At 51.5% G+C, this 15,421-nt stretch overlaps 1 protein-coding gene and 1 non-coding gene across 7 annotated transcripts in view; both read left to right on the top strand.

The window, feature by feature from the left end:
* The window catches only part of NSD2 (nuclear receptor binding SET domain protein 2), a 113,385-nt gene extending 98,407 nt beyond the window's left edge, over positions 1-14,978 (top strand). For 3 of the 6 annotated variants that reach the window (XM_031664788.1, XM_031664787.1, XM_031664789.1), the window contains exons 19-22: positions 7,501-7,642; positions 8,033-8,139; positions 9,282-9,486; positions 11,421-14,962. In XM_031664788.1, coding sequence (XP_031520648.1) covers positions 7,501-7,642; positions 8,033-8,139; positions 9,282-9,486; positions 11,421-11,692 — 726 coding nt within the window. In that variant the 3' untranslated portion in view covers positions 11,693-14,962. Of the gene's footprint in view, positions 1-7,500; positions 7,643-8,032; positions 8,140-9,281; positions 9,487-11,420 lie in introns of all 6 variants that reach the window. The other 3 variants (XM_031664790.1, XM_031664791.1, XM_031664786.1) reach the window with 2 other exon arrangements.
* On the top strand, positions 7,276-7,400 carry LOC116274339. The gene has a single exon (XR_004182965.1).
* Positions 14,979-15,421: the final 443 nt, after the last annotated feature.

Raw genomic sequence — 15,421 nt, 5'->3', positions numbered from 1 at the left:
AAAAAAAAAAAAAAAAAAAATTTCCAACTTAACAGTGGGTTTATTGGGACACAGCCCCATTGTAAGTGTTGCCAGACACTGAGGTTCCAGCCTAGGTCTGCCTTCTCACCACAGGGAAAGCCAATCACCGAGGCAGTCAGTATTGCCAGAGAAGAAGGGCTTTCACGTGGGTGACATCAGACGGGAGACTAGCCTCAAATCCGTCTTCGCAGCTGTCTCAAGTGGTTATACAGGAGTTGGTCAACAGGCAGCAGGTAGTCAGTCTGGTGTCTTATTGTCAGGATGGGTGATCTGGGAAATTTCAGTTCTTTGATACTGTCTGGGAGAGAAATTGGGACAGGTTCAAGTGGAGCATCTGTGCTTGCAAACCAAATTGGCAGCATATTAAAAGAATTACACACCAAGGAACATAACCCTAGACCTCGCATTCTAGGGCCCTGCTTATCTATGACTTCAGACAAAGATGGAGAGAGCTGACCATCAATATAATTTAGCTGAACGAAATAATGAGATATTTTAGGAAGCAGAACATTGAATGTCAGAAGTTAAGTGTGAGATCCAAGAAGTAAAGGTGAACAGACAAGTTTGTGGGTGTGTGGATATGTCTTAAATAAGTCAGGTTGTGTCAAATTATGGTGGATGATGATGACTGTATGGCAGGAAGAAGGAAGATGAAAAGGAGGAGGCATTGAACACTGACGGTCACAGGGAGCATCGGGAGTGTGGTGACGCCAGGGTGAGCTGCTTGTTTTGTGAGGGTGGAGGGAAGAGATTTATTAACCTTAGACTTCGTCACAGTATACATGTGACATCTACATGAGAAACTGCTAAATGAATAGAAGTGGAAGGTGTAACTTCCACACCATTAAAGGGTAAAAAGGAGAGTGAGGAAAAGTCAATTTAGTAGAACCTGAGGGAGGAAGATGGGGGAAGGAGAAATAATAGTAATTAGAAAGCACAGATTAAAAAAAAAATCAAAATATCAATTACCACAATATATGTAAGTGGTTTAAATGTATAAGTTAAGACTAAGATTCACATTAGGGTTAGTACATAGTAACAACAAGGAAAGGCTCCCACAGGTCTTAATGTTTGTAGTTATTGGAGTGGAGGAGACACAGGAGACAGCATGGAGAGGAAGAATTAGATGAGATGCACATCTGACAGTTTGGAAAGATCCTAAAGGTAGTGTTCAAAGAAAAAACTAAGAGAATGTGATTCACAGCCAAACAAATCTATTCATAGGATTCTGGTAGCAGATGGCAGCTGCTCACTTCCAGAACAAAAAATGTACACAAAGTACATCTTCACTGAAACTATGGGACAAACAGACCCGTCCACTGAAGTCCAACAAGCAGAGAAAAGTGCTGGAGACCTGCAGTGTCGCCTGAGCACAGGGAGTGCAGAGATGTGTGAGTGTGGCCTGGCAGCCAGAGCAAGCACTGGGGGCCTGCTCCCAGCAGAGCTGAGAGTTGAAAGGGAGCAGTGGGAAAAGAAGGCATGGGGAGTTCCTGAGAAGAAGAGATGACGCATCTTTGAAAGGATCACCTTCCAAAAGGAAGGCAACATTCTGGAAGGCAGAGAGAAAGGGATCCAAGGCTCTGAGGGCCCACAGAGACTTGGGTTCTGTGGTGAGGAGACCTCCATCAAGCCGACAGCAGTGAGACAAACCTGGGATCCAGCCAGTACCCGCTCCAGGAAATCCAGCTTGTTCAGAGAATGATGAAAAGGTTATGTAAGAAAACCCCAGCCAGGTGCAATGGCGTGTGCCTATAATCCCGGCACTTTGGGAGACCAAGGCAGGAGTACTGCTTAAGGCCAGCCTGGAGTTTGAGACCAGCCTGGGCAACACAGCAAGACCTTGTCTCTACTAAAAAATAATAATAAAAATTAGCTGGGCACAGTGGCATGTGCCTGTTGTCCCAGCTACTCAGGAGGCTGAGGTGGGAGGATCGCTTGAGCTCAGGAGGCTGAGGCTGCAGGGAGCCAAGGTCCTGTACCATTGTGCTCCAGCCTGGGCAACAGATTCTGTCTCTAAAACAAAATCCTGACCCAAAACAGCAGAACTTCCTTATAGATGGAGAAAAGCCACTTAGAAAAATTTTTATCACAAAGCAGATAAAAGTTATACCCTAATATTCATCACAAATTTTTTGAATATGAGGATTCAGAGATAGCCAGGCAGAAAGGAGAGCTAGATTGGAAACTTGTAGAACTCAGGAGTGAAACAAGGAAAAGAAAATTATTTTCTAAGCAAAGCCTAAACCTCAAGAACACACTAGAGAGTAGGAACCACAAGGACTGCACGAGGGTGGATGTGGGGAGTGAGCGGAGTGCAGCTGAAAGAACCTGGGAGAGAGAGAGAGAAGGAAGGTAGGAAGGAAAGAGAGAAGGATGAGAGTGGCGCCTTGGGCAGAGGCTGCTGAGGAGAGGCACTGTGCATTCAAGCAGGCCAGAGAGTGGTTCAGCGGGGCTGAGTCAGATTGGGCAACATCATAAATAGGATTACTGGATGCAGCCAAGAATCCTGTAGATAGGCAGGCAAAACAAAACAAAAAAAACCTAAATTGCTTCTAAGGGGAGAAATAGGGCCAGCTGGAGGCTCTTCATGGCAGAACCCAGTGCCCCGGACAGGGTAGGCTCCATGGAATGAGCCAGGGGTGTCCATTCAGCCATGTGACTCTCTGGGTGTAACGACTACAGAGATGCAGGTTGGAGCATAGAGAATTAAAGGAACACGTCCTTCCTGAGTCAACTGCTAAGAGATGAGCTCTAAGCCTCCAGCAGAATCAGGTGAAGCTCCAGCAACAGGATGGGCAGTGGCAGCAGCGTACTCAGCATGTTGCCCCACCAGAAGGGGCAGTGGAGGAGCAGGGAGAAAGGAGGGTAAGTTCATCCCCAACACTGGTGAGCCAGAGCTGCTGAGTCAGATGGGAGCAGAAGCTGAGGTGTGTTCTGGAGCAAAGGAGAGCATGAAGATGATGCCGCTGATGAGCAAAGGAGAGCATGAAGATGATGCCGCTGATGAGAGCTGGGCTCGAGGGGCGGTTGAGGGAGGGGATCCCGGCTGATTTCAGTGTGCACAAGCAGGGGCAAAGGTGTCCGGGACGTTACATGTGGGCGTGCAGGATGACGGGTCACGTAAAGGGCCGCCAATAGGCGAGGACAGAGTCCCCAACAGCAGGAGATCCAGCAGCCCCTCTGCCTCACAGTGAAAGGCTGAAAGCCCATAGAAACAAGCAAGACATGAATGTGTTCTAACTGTGCCCAGCATATCTGGAAAGAGGAAATGGGCTCACTTACTTCTTAAAAGACTTCCAGACTGGATCATAAAACCGAACTCTCTGCAGCATGCAAGGAACAAAGATTCTGGAAGGTTAAAAATAAAAGTGTGGGCAGGCCGGGCTCAGTGGCTCACACCAGTAATCCCAGCACTTTGGGAGGCTGAGGCGGGCAGATTGCTTGAGCCCAGGAGTTCGAGACCAGCCTGGGCAATATAGGGAGACCCTGTCTCAATTAAAAAAACAATTGTGGGCAAAGGTATGCCAAGGTAGAGTCGAAGAAAGGAGTTGTTCTCAGACCAGGTGGAATTCAGGCCCCACCACTTTCAGTGACACAGAAGAAGGCTTTTTTGACACCAGAGCCACCACTGGGAATGAGATGCACCCTAAATTTAGGGCCTTCCCACTAGCCTGTGGGATCCAGGAGAAAGGCCAATGAAGACAGCTGACGGTGAGTTCGCCTCTTAGTTGAAGGCAGAGATTCTGGACAGATGATGAGCATGAATTCATCTCGTCAAAAAGAAGGACAGAATATACTGGAGGAAGTGTTTAGAGACCAAGCAGAGACTCAGAAATTAAAAAACAAAACAAACAATAGAAATAAGTAAATCTCTTCTTACAAACCCACAACAGTGCTGTGTATTTTTCAGAGACACACGTACTGAGGCGTGAGGTCCGAGCCAGGGCGTGGACCTGTGTGTGAACATGGGAAGAGGGGCCTGGGACCTGTGAGGGTGTGTGCCAGCTGGCAGAGTGCACCTGAGCAGCATGAAGAGCAGTTCCTTGTGACCGAGTGGGGTTTACCCCAGGACCGCAAGGAGGGCTTAGCAACCCTGTCAGTAGGTAAAGGAGGAAAACAAATCCAGGGTCATTTTCATGAACACCAGAAGATAATTTGAGAAAATTCAAACCTATTCCTGACGAAAACTTCCCAAGAAACCAGGACTACAACTATGCTTACCTTGCTAAAGGACATCAGCGGCTGCCAGCTGATGCTTGGTGAGCCAGACACTTGTGGCCGGTTCAGAAATAAGTCAGGACGCGGCCGGGCGTGGTGGCTCAAGCCTGTAATCCTAGCACTTTGGGAGGCCGAGACGGGTGGATCACGAGGTCAGGAGATCGAGACCATCCTGCCTAACACGGTGAAACCCCGTCTCTACTAAAAATTACGAAAAACTAGCCGGGCGATGTGGCGGACGCCTGTAGTCCCAGCTACTCGGGAGGCTGAGGCAGGAGAATGGCGTGAACCCGGCTCGGGCACCGAAAGGGGCGGGGATACGCCCCCAGTGCACTCTCGCGGGCGAGAGAGAGAGACTCCACCTCAAAAAAAAAAAAAAAAAAGAAAGAAATAAGTCAGGACGCTCATGCCGCTCCTGTCCCCCCTAAGGCTGCAGCAAAGCAGCAAGAGGCAAATGGTGTCTCTTGGAGAATGAGACGGCTGTGTTTGGTGATGGCCTCATGTGAGCTGTAGTGACAACAGAGAGAGGCCAGGTCCACACGTTTTCCTCTACCCTCCTCATGTATGCAGAGCCACAAAGAGTGTTGATGCATGTATGTGAATGCAGCAGGCTTCTTTGGAAAGTTTGGCAGTGTCACTGAAGGACACGAGAGATGACATGGACGAGTGGTGACACGGGCTATGTCCCAGCTGGGAAAGGAGAGGCTGTGAGGGTGGAAATCTTCCCCGGTGCAAGCTCGTTGTAAGTGCAATAAAAATAGCAAAAACGTTTAAATATATCTGGACAGGCAACTTCAGAGTCCACGTAGAAGGAAAGATCTGCAGGTCTAGCCAGTGCTCTATCTTGAAGCCTTACTGTAGGAAAGGTGGGCGTCCCCTGGGGGTGACAGTGCTCCCCATGGTGTTCCTGTGACTCCAGCGGGGCCCAAACCCAGGTGGATGGCCGGGGGGAGTGTGGCCAAAGCCAGGGCTGGGCAGCCCACGTACCACGCACTGATGCCTCCCCTCACACCACTTACGAAGGCCAATTCCAGATGGATTAACAGCTAGGAGAGGGGGAGATGGATGTTATAATCTGTGTGGTGGGAAAAGCTGCATGCAACTATTCAGCAAACCGAAAATGCATGAAGCAAAAGGGTAAAATAGTTGCAGCTTTGTGAGAAAAGGCATTGCACAGGGAAGATTCCCTTGGGAGCTGGGAAGCGATGGGAAAGGTTTTGACACATTTTTTTTTTCTTTTTGGAGACAGAGTCTCACTCTGTCACCCAGGCTGGAGTTCAGTGGCACAATCTCAGCTCACTGCAGCCTCTGCCTCCCAGGTTCAAGTGATTCTCCTGCCTCAGCCTCCCGAGTAGCTGGGATTACTGGTGCACACCACCACACCTGGCTAATTTTTGTCTTTTTAGTAGAGACAGAGTTTCACCATGTCGAGACTGGTTTCAAACTCCTGGCCTCAAGTGATGCTTGGCCTCCCAAAGTACTGGGATTACAGGTGTGAGCCGCCGTGCCCGGCCAACACATTGTTATAAAGGGGTCTGATGTTTGGAATATCTAGGGAACACCTATCTGAAAATCAGTTAAGATAAATAAAACAGGGTCAAGACATGGCAGGCAACCCACAGATGAAAATTGGCCTGATAAGGAAGTGGCACTGGGCCCTGCTGGTAATGGTAGGAATGTAGGTTAGACATGGTGCTGCCAGGCGTCAGAGGCTGGGGTTGTCATTGTTGGCTTTGGTGGCATGTCCCAGGTGCATGCCCCATGCTGTCCTTGTCCCTGGTGTCCTGCAGAAGTGATGTGCATGCCAATGTGCACGTCAGCACCACGGCTCAGCGCGTCGTGACAAAGCATCTGCAGAGGGCGGATGAGCACCCCCACTTCTGTGTTAGGGGGTGTCATGCAGGTGTTGAAGAGTGGCACTCTGGGTTGATTAGTGTATTTCATTATTGTGAAAAGCGCCTTGCAGAAAACCACATTCTGGTACCATTTCTGGTTTTAAAGGGATGGCCTGTGTGGGTATGTAGAAAGGACAGGGGGCCAGCGGTCCCAGACAGGGGCACCCTGGGAGATTGCACCAGGGCTGGGTGCATGGGCAGGTGTGTCAGAGGTGGCGTGTGAATAGTGACTCCGAAGCCTACTGCTTCCTGGGACCATGAGACAGCTAGCTTATAGATGTCCGTATGCCTGTATTTATCTCTATTCACACACGTGGTTTTGCATGAACACATGACTATTATGCTTTATGTGGCCTTTTGATTTTCCCCCACGCGGTTGTGTGGTGGATCTGGTGGCTCCTCGGGTGGAGGCTGGGGCTGTCCGTCCCCTGCTGGGTGGATATATTGTCTCCAGTTCCTGCCTTTGGCCTCCAGGCACCTGGATTTCAGTGGGTCAGTTCTAGGCCACATTGTGCTTGCATTTGTGATTCCCAGGGCTCTTTATCAGATTGCTGTCTCGAAAGCCTTCCTGACAGCCCTGTGGCCACCCCCTCATCTCAGCCAACGTGACATCAGCGCCATGGGTGCAAAGTCAGAGCTCACTGTCACTTTGATCTGCATTTCTCCACCTTTGCCTGTATTTGCTCTTTGCGAATTGTTTCTTTGCATCCCTTGCTGGTTTTTTGGTTGGGTGAGGTTTTTTTTTGAGATGGAGTTTTGCTTTTGTTGCCCAGGCTGGAGTGCAATGTCATAATCTCCACTCTCTGTAACCTCTGCCTCCCGGGTTCAAGTGATTCTCCTGCCTCAGCCTCCCGAGTAGCTGGGATTACAGGCGCCCACCACCACGCCCAGCTAAATTTTTTTGTATTTTTAGTAGAGATGGGGGTTCACCATGTTGGCTAGTCTGGTCTCAAATTCCTGCCCACCTCAGCCTCCCAAAGTGCTGGGATTGCAGGTCTCATGAGCCACCACACCCAGCCAGGGTGAGTCTTGTTCTTGTCCTTGAGTGCCACTCGGCTAGGCTGTTGGTGTTGACCTTAGCTCCCTTGTTTGCCATCATGGAGGATGCTGGGAGCTCCGGCTCCCTGTCCTGTCCTTCCGGGCGCTCACTAAGGCTCGGTCCTCTCCATGTGGTCCTGACCTGTCCTCTGTGAGCAAGAGAAAGAGGACTGGTTTGGGGGTGTCCTGTCTCAGTGGACACGGGGCACCACGGTTTTCAGTACAACAAGGAACACAACTTGTTCAGTGTGCCTTATGATGGTGAAAATTCCCTTTAAAAATAACACGATTGCTAACACTTGATCTCATATATCGCTTGACTTTCCAGGACCGTATAATTGACGCTGGCCCCAAAGGAAACTACTCTCGATTTATGAATCACAGCTGCCAGCCCAACTGTGAGACCCTCAAGTGGACAGTGAACGGGGACACTCGCGTGGGCCTGTTTGCCGTCTGCGACATTCCTGCAGGTACAAGCTGTGGGGACCCTGCGTGGGGACCCTGTGTGGGGACCCTGCGTGGGGCTCCTGGCTATGGGGACACTCGCGTGGGCCTGTTTGCCGTCTGCGGCATTCCTGCAGCTACAAGCTCCAGACCCTGTGTGGGACTCCGGCTATGGGGGCAGAGTGGCCATTGCTGCGAGCTGCGTGGGGCTGGACTGGAAAGGCTCTGGGGGAGATGGGTGCTAATGTGGAGTCTCTTTTGGTTTGAATGTCTTTTGCCAAACAAAATTGAAAGGCCATGGATCAAGCCAGTACAGATACGAAAATAACAGAGCATTTTGTTGACCTAATGCACGCCCTTAGCGTTGGAAGAGACAGGCAGGGGTTTCCAATTCGGTGTCTGTCTGCTCCTCCCAGGGACGGAGCTGACTTTTAACTACAACCTCGATTGTTTGGGCAATGAAAAAACGGTCTGTCGGTGTGGAGCCTCCAATTGCAGTGGATTCCTCGGGGACAGACCAAAGGTAAGGCTGTGATGCCCTCCTTCCGCCCAGGCTTTGTGTTGGCATTTTACACCCCTGGAGACATGTGCCTCACCGTGAACAGTGGCCTCCTCCAGGCTGGCTTGTTGCTGAACAGGTGGGAGCGAGGTCCCTGCTGTGGGCTGGGGAGGATGGCTCCCCAAGCAGGGCACAACAGTGCCTCTCAACAAAGGCCAGTTGTTAAGAGTTCCTCACTGCGAGTGTTTCCTGGGGCTGCCAGAACAATGCCCCACAGACGCAGGGCTTAACAGGAGCATATTGTTTCTCAGTTCTGGGGGCCAGAAGTCTGAAGTCAGGGTGTGGGCAGGGCTGTGCGCCCTCCGAAGCCTCCTCGGGAGGCTCTTTCCCAGGCCTGTCTCCCATTCCTGGTGGCGGCCACAGCCCTTGCTGCTCCTTGGCTTGTGGCAGCACCGCCCAACTGTTCTCCCTGCGAACATGACTGTTGACCTGACCTTCTTATAAGAGCACTGGTCCTGTTGACTTAGGGCCTACCCTACTACTGTGTGACCCCCCATCTTAACAGATCTCATTGACAATGACCCTATTTCCAAATACAGTCACCTTCCAAGGTTCTAGGAAGGACAGAGATTTGGGGGGGCACTCTTGCACCCCTTCCCTGTGCTGTGTAGAACCTGGGCCTGAAAGCCTGACAGTGGCACCAGCTCGGCCCTGAGCCGGCGTCTGTCCTCAGCCTTGTTGCTGAGGATGGTCACTGCCCTCAGGTCACTGCCACCCACAGGGCACGTGCCTGTGGAATTTCCCAGTGAGGAGACCCCGGGTGGTGGGCGGGAACTGTGACGCCTGTGGTGGCCTCCTTTGCTCGTGGGTCCCATCAGCAGATCCTGGAGCTGCGTGTCTGCTGAGATGCTGCTGAGATGCATCATTGCAGGCTTCCAACAAAACTCACTCTAGTCGTCGTCTTTGTTCAGCTTTTTCACGCTGAGTTGAGTGAGTCTAAGGATGTCTGGGGAGCACGGGGAGGACACTCCTCTCCTCCCCTCTTTGTGTTGGGCACCTGCAGAGATCTCTGAAGTTTCCGGATTGTAACTTGCTCTTCTGCCCTCTCTGTTTGCTTCAGCCTGTGTAATTCTTTCCGGTGATCTGTGCTTAATTCTTGACTCTAGACCTCAGCGACCCTTTCTTCAGAGGAAAAGGGCAAAAAGACCAAGAAGAAAACCAGGCGGCGCAGAGCAAAAGGGGAAGGGAAGCGGCAGTCAGAGGACGAGTGCTTCCGCTGCGGCGACGGCGGGCAGCTGGTGCTGTGTGACCGCAAGTTCTGCACCAAGGCCTACCACCTGTCCTGCCTGGGCCTTGGCAAGCGGCCCTTCGGTGGGTGTGCAGCCTCATGGTGGCTTGGGGCTGTGTCTGTGTGGCAGGCACCTGATGGTGGCTCCTGCTGACCAGGCCTCATCTGGGTGCAGGCGCATCAGGCACTCATGCAGCAAAGGCCCTGATCCAGGGTGGCAGAGCCTTTCTTTGTTCCACCAGCCGCACATTCTAGATCTCTGCATCGAGCAGAGAAGATATGTGGTGACGGGGTAGCCCCTGGAACCTCCAGGAGGGATTCAGGCAGCCCGAGGCCCAGCTGCAGAATTGGGGCTCTCATCCATGCTGTGGGGGCGGGGCGGCCAGGAAGGAGGCGGCCCTGGGAACTAAAGCCCCTCCTAGGAGAAAGGCCTCTACAGCAGCCCCGGCACCTGCGTCTCCCTGGCAGCCCAGAAGGGTCTGGCCTAGCTGCACTACACTGGGAATGGAGGGGCCCAGAGCCCCTGTCCTGGATGCGCAGGGCAGGCTGTCCCCAGAGACACCTGTGCACCAGGAGGCGCCGCTGGTTGACGAGCTGCAGATCTGGCTCCGTTTGAAGGAAAGTAGAGTGGGCTCCACCTTCCAGCACCACGCATTTCAGAGATGACAGGCGCCAGTGGGAAACAGTAGCGTCTTGTTCCACTTGGTGATGAGACAGTCTGAGAAATGGGTCGTGAGATGACTCTGGTGCTGCACAAACATCATGGCTCACACCTAAGGGTACAGCCGCCTCCGTTACAATCTTGCAGTGTGTCGCCATGGGGCTCATGACTGTGGAATCACAGAAGAAAAATTAAAAGGCCCTTACCCAAAACAAGAAACCAAAAAGAGGCCGGGTGCGGTGGCTCACGCCTGTAATCCCAGCACTTTGGGAGGCCAAGGTGAGCAGATCACCTGAGGTCAGGAGTTCGAGACCAGCCTGACCAACATGGTGAAACCCTGTCTCTACTAAAAATACAAAAATTAGACTGGTGTGATGGCCGGCACCTGTAATCCCAGCTGTTCGGGAGGCTGAGGCAGGAGAAATGCTTGAACCCGGGAGGCGGAGGTTGCAGTGAGCCGAGATCGCAGAGAGCCGAGATAGTGCCATTGCATTCCAACCTGGGCGACAGAGCAAGATTCCATCCCAAACCAAAAAAACTACAAAAAGGAAATCCAGGCCAGGCATGGTGGCTCATGCCTCTAAACCCAGCACTTTTGGGAGGCCAAGGTGGGTGGATCACTTGAGGCCAGGAGTTTGAGAGCAGCCTGGCCAACATGGTGAAACCCCATCTCTACTAAACATACAAAAATTAGCTGGTCGTGCTGGCGGGCGCCTGTAATCTTGGCTACTTGGAAGGCTGAGGCAGAATCGCTTGAACCCGAGAGACGGAGGCTGCAGTGAGCCAAGATCGTGCCACTGCTCTCCAGCCTGGGTGACAGAGCTAGACTCCATCTCAAAAAAAAAAAAAAAAAGAATTCGGATATTTGTGTGAAAAACAACACTTTTGTATGGTAAAGATGACACACGATAAAGTGTTGGCCATGGGTGTGAGAGGGTGGTCCCTAACCTGACAGAGCCTTTACAGAGTCATGCCAGAAAGATGAATACCCAAGTTGAAAATCAGTCCCTTGGGAGAGGGCAGGTTGCATGAAAATGAGCAAAGCAGCCCCTGCTTGTCCACGCGGGGCCGGGGGACACTCCTGCACCCGGCACAGCTCCTCTCTCAGTTGCTGAAACATAGAGACGTTAACAGGTGGTCCTTAGGGGCCTGGCAGGTACTGTGGAGTCAACAGGCCCTGCCAGGGAGCCTGCCCGGACTGCAGTGGAGACAGTTTGCCCATCCTGTTAGCTGGAGCCAGCACTATTTTAATTTGTGTTCATTTGACCTGACAGTCGTAAGTCATCTTCAACCGTGAGAAAGTTTAAGTTGTGATTCCGTCACTTCTGTGTGCTCATATCTTGTGTTCTGTTGCAGGGAAGTGGGAATGTCCTTGGCATCATTGTGACGTGTGTGGCAAACCTTCAACTTCATTTTGCCACTTCTGCCCCAATTCATTCTGTAAGGAGCACCAGGACGGGACAGCCTTCAGCTGCACCCCGGACGGGCGGTCCTACTGCTGTGAGCATGACTTAGGGGCGGCATCGGTCAGAAGCACCAAGACTGAGAAGCCCCCGCCAGAGCCAGGGAAGCCAAAGGGGAAGAGGCGGCGGCGGAGGGGCTGGCGGAGAGTCACGGAGGGCAAATAGCGCCAGGCGGCAGCTTGGCCGGATCCACGGGCGGTGTAGGGCGGCCGGCCCTGCCTGCGGGAGAGGGCGAGCATGAACTGGCCCAGAGGACCCAGCTCGAGCCGCCAGGACACAGACGTACAGGCCTCCTCGGGAGGGAGCGCCTCCCCACCACTGAGCCATCCTCAGCAGCATCTGCTGCGTCTGCACTGATGACCGTCTGAGCCCAGCTCAGCGTTCCTGGACAAACAGCCTCACTCCTCAGCGTTACCGCCACACTTGAATTTCTCAGAATGTCAAGGTTCCCTCCCACTCTTATTTTTTTAGGTTAAAGTTAATTGGCATATGGAATGTTTTAATCTCCTCTGAAATGTGTAGCGTAGGCTTTTCCCGAGGGTCGCTAGAAACTCGGCTTCGCGTTGCTCTGCTTCTGCTTTCAGCGCCGTCGCCACTCAGGAGAGGCCGGGTAAGGCCCGTGTGAGGACTGACCCTGGATTCCTCGAAACCGCCATTGTGATCATTACTCTGCTCTTTGGAAATGGCTGTATCATTTTTTTGTACTAATGTGAATTGTTCCTCAGAAATGCTTCTTTTCCATCCTAGTGAGAAGCTGGCCACGCAGGTGGTGGCAGCAATGGTGTTGTAAGATTTCCTCCCGTCGTTTTTTCTCCTCGTGGATTTGAATGAAATGCCAATAACACGTCCACTTCAGCGTGTAGTTCCCGCGGAGCACTTTCGAGGCCTGGCCGGGTTGGGCCGCGTCTCACCTGGGCCTATCTTCTGAACTCGCTAGGTTCTTATCAACATTTGGGGGAGAACTTTGTATATTTTTTTCATTTGGCTTTTCTTTACCAGTTTCTGATTTTTATTCTCAATATATTTTTGCTAAACCTATTTCACAAATCACCACCGACTGAAATGTGTCTTTACTGATGCGACCCTGAGTTCCATGGCGAAAGGAGTGACTTCCGCAGGGCCTGAGACCACAGTCCGCTTAGAGCACAGGAAGTGACAACTTAGGGAGCCCCGCAGGGCGCGGCAGGCCCCAGGGACCACAGCACGCGGGTCTACAGAGAGACCCAGAGTCTAGCCCTCCTGCCACCCAGAGTGGCTTCCATGTCAGCACTCGGGATCTGCTGATGGAAGACGCAGACTCTGCTGATCAGTCGCCCTCCGCCAGGGCACCCACTCAGAGGTGTGGTCGTGGGGGTGGAGGCCTGCCTGGCAGGTGTGCGTGCCCCGCCCATGTGTCACGGGCACTGGTCTAGGCCAGGTCTGACACCCACTTTCCTGTGAGGTTTCGCTTTAGTTTTTAAAAGGTCCAGTTCTACAAAGTGAGACCTATCTGAGTACTACGTATGTTGTAAGAATTGGTTCTTTCTTGAGGGATCCTCGACCCTGGGAAGTTTGGAGCACCCTGAGAAGGGGGCACGGTGTGTGCCTCTGCCCACGTGCCCTGAGGGGCTGCTTGTCTGGGAGGGAGGAGGGAGAGAACATTCAGCAGCAGGTGCTTTTTTATGGCCTTTTCTTAAAATAACCTAAGGAGGACACATCCATATTGCAGAGAAGTTTACAAAACTCCCCTTGAAAACTGCTGCTGAGGCTCCTGTTAATTTTCTGTGGCATCTTTTATGCCTTGGTAAACTGCAGTGTCTTTGGACCTGAGACTAGCTACTCTGTGGTTTTGTGACCTGTAAGCGTGGGGTTTGGGGTGTGTGGCCTACAGGGTCCCACGCCTCCCTGAGCACTGACTGGAAGTTTCACTGACTGGTGGCTGTCCCTTCTCCCATCGCAGTCCGCAGCAAAGTTAACTACACAGAGGACCCAGGGGAAACGAGCTGAGAGGCCACTGACTTGCTTGTGTGGCCGTGGCCTCTGAGGTGCACTCGCTGGTTAAGATGGGGTGGGAGTGCTTTCCAGTTCAGACTCTTAACTTCTCTCAAATTGTCCTAAGAAAATACTGGATTGGCTCATAGATTTATGCTCCTTATGCCCTAACTTGGAAGGTTGTTATAGGGACAGGCCGGGCAGTGTCCCCACATACGTGTGGCCCTGGCCTTTAGAGTCTAAGGCTCTGGGGCCTCGCTGTCACTTGCCCGAAAGATCCTTTGTGGCAGCTAAGGGACTAATAATGCTTACGTCAAAACATCAGAATCGGCTTTGCAGTGCACTTTGGGGAGCAGATATTAACTTATTTTTGTGTTTGACAGTAGTGAAATATTGTGACTTTTAATCGCTTTGATAATACTTCCAAATTATTTTATGATCTTTCTGAAGGAAATACTGCAAAAATTTTAAATATGGTTCCTCCCCCTTTCCAAAACCTGTTAAACTAATGAGCAAATAACACTAACTTTGAATGTCTCTAGAATACCCGTTGATAACTCGGTGGAGCCAGGCTTTGGGGTAGCAGCCCTGAGCTTGCAGGGCTTCTCTCCACTGTGGCTGACCAGGCCCCCAGCTGTGACTGTGGGTGTGGTTGGCTCCCGGCCCTGCCCAGCTTTGTTGAGGATGCGGTGGCTTCCTGATCATCGGCTTCCAATTCTTTGTCATTAATGTGAAGCAAAACACAAAAACTGCCCCAATCCCTCAGGATTCCTTGGCATCCGAAACCAGGATCTGCACCTAAACCCATACCCACCCGCGTGTGGTCACAGGGGATATGTCCGATTGGGCAGCTTAAAACGTGGTCACCTGTGGGGGAAACTCTTCAGGCACCCGAAGTGAGAACCCAGCTGTCCATCCTCAGGCCAGCCTTTCTTTTGGTGACGCCCGTCCGCGGCTGTCTGGGTTCCCTTCGTGGTGTTTGTCTTGACCTCTAAACCCCGGTGTGCGCAGTGCCCATCTTCCAGAACTACCTTATTTTCAAGAATTAAACCTGTTTTATAATTCAAGTTAATGCAAATGACTGTCAGTTGCCAAATATCTTGATCCTATGAGTGTAGTTGATGACTGTTAGTCAGTAGAGTAAAATGCTGTGTCCATGGGGTGTCACGGCCTCACCAGACCCTGTTGAGGTGTGAAATGCCCTGTCAGAAATTAAATACAAACTTAAATGTGCCTATTGGTGTCTAAACTTCATACAATATAAGGTCAGATTCCTTTTAGGAATACTGGGTGCTGTCACCAGGTTTGATAGTTAGACTTAAAAACTTGAAATTCACTTTTGGGGGGGATATACTGAAATAGAGATTTGAGACTTGCCAGTTGGGGGAAAATAGCATTTAAAATGGAAAGCTGTGTTTGGAAAATTGTGTATGAGTATTTTTGTATTAAAAACATTGTAAAGGCTTTTTTTCTTAACTTATTTTACATGGGATTGTTTGATTTTTTATTTCCAGTTACTTTGAATTGCAAAGCATCGGGCGTGGCGCTGATGCTTCCAATGGGTGGGGCTCCCTGTCCTGACCGTGTCATTTTGCCTTTGACCTGACCCGCTGGGGAGAGGCAGCGCCATCTTGGGAAGTATAACAAATACTGGAAATAGCAGGCGTAACTGACTTTGGAAAAATGCTTTCTTCTTTCAGAAATAATTTGCTTCCCAAATTCCCATTGAAGGCGAAATGGTCTGGAGAGAAGGAACCACTGCTGTCCCGCAGCCCCTGCAGTCGACTGAGCCAGGTGGTCCCCAGGCCCGCAGCCAAGTCAAGGGAGTGCCCCGAGGGCTGACCCTACCTGTTCCTCACCCTGTGGGCCAGGGTGTCCTAGGAAGCCCCCAGCCCTGGACCACCCCATCCTGACGGCCGCCTA

This window comes from Papio anubis, chromosome 3 (assembly GCF_008728515.1).
Source record: "Papio anubis isolate 15944 chromosome 3, Panubis1.0, whole genome shotgun sequence".
Lineage (NCBI taxonomy): Eukaryota > Metazoa > Chordata > Mammalia > Primates > Cercopithecidae > Papio > Papio anubis.
The sequence above is the reverse complement of the archived record's forward strand: the minus strand, read 5'-3'. Positions and strand labels throughout refer to the sequence as shown.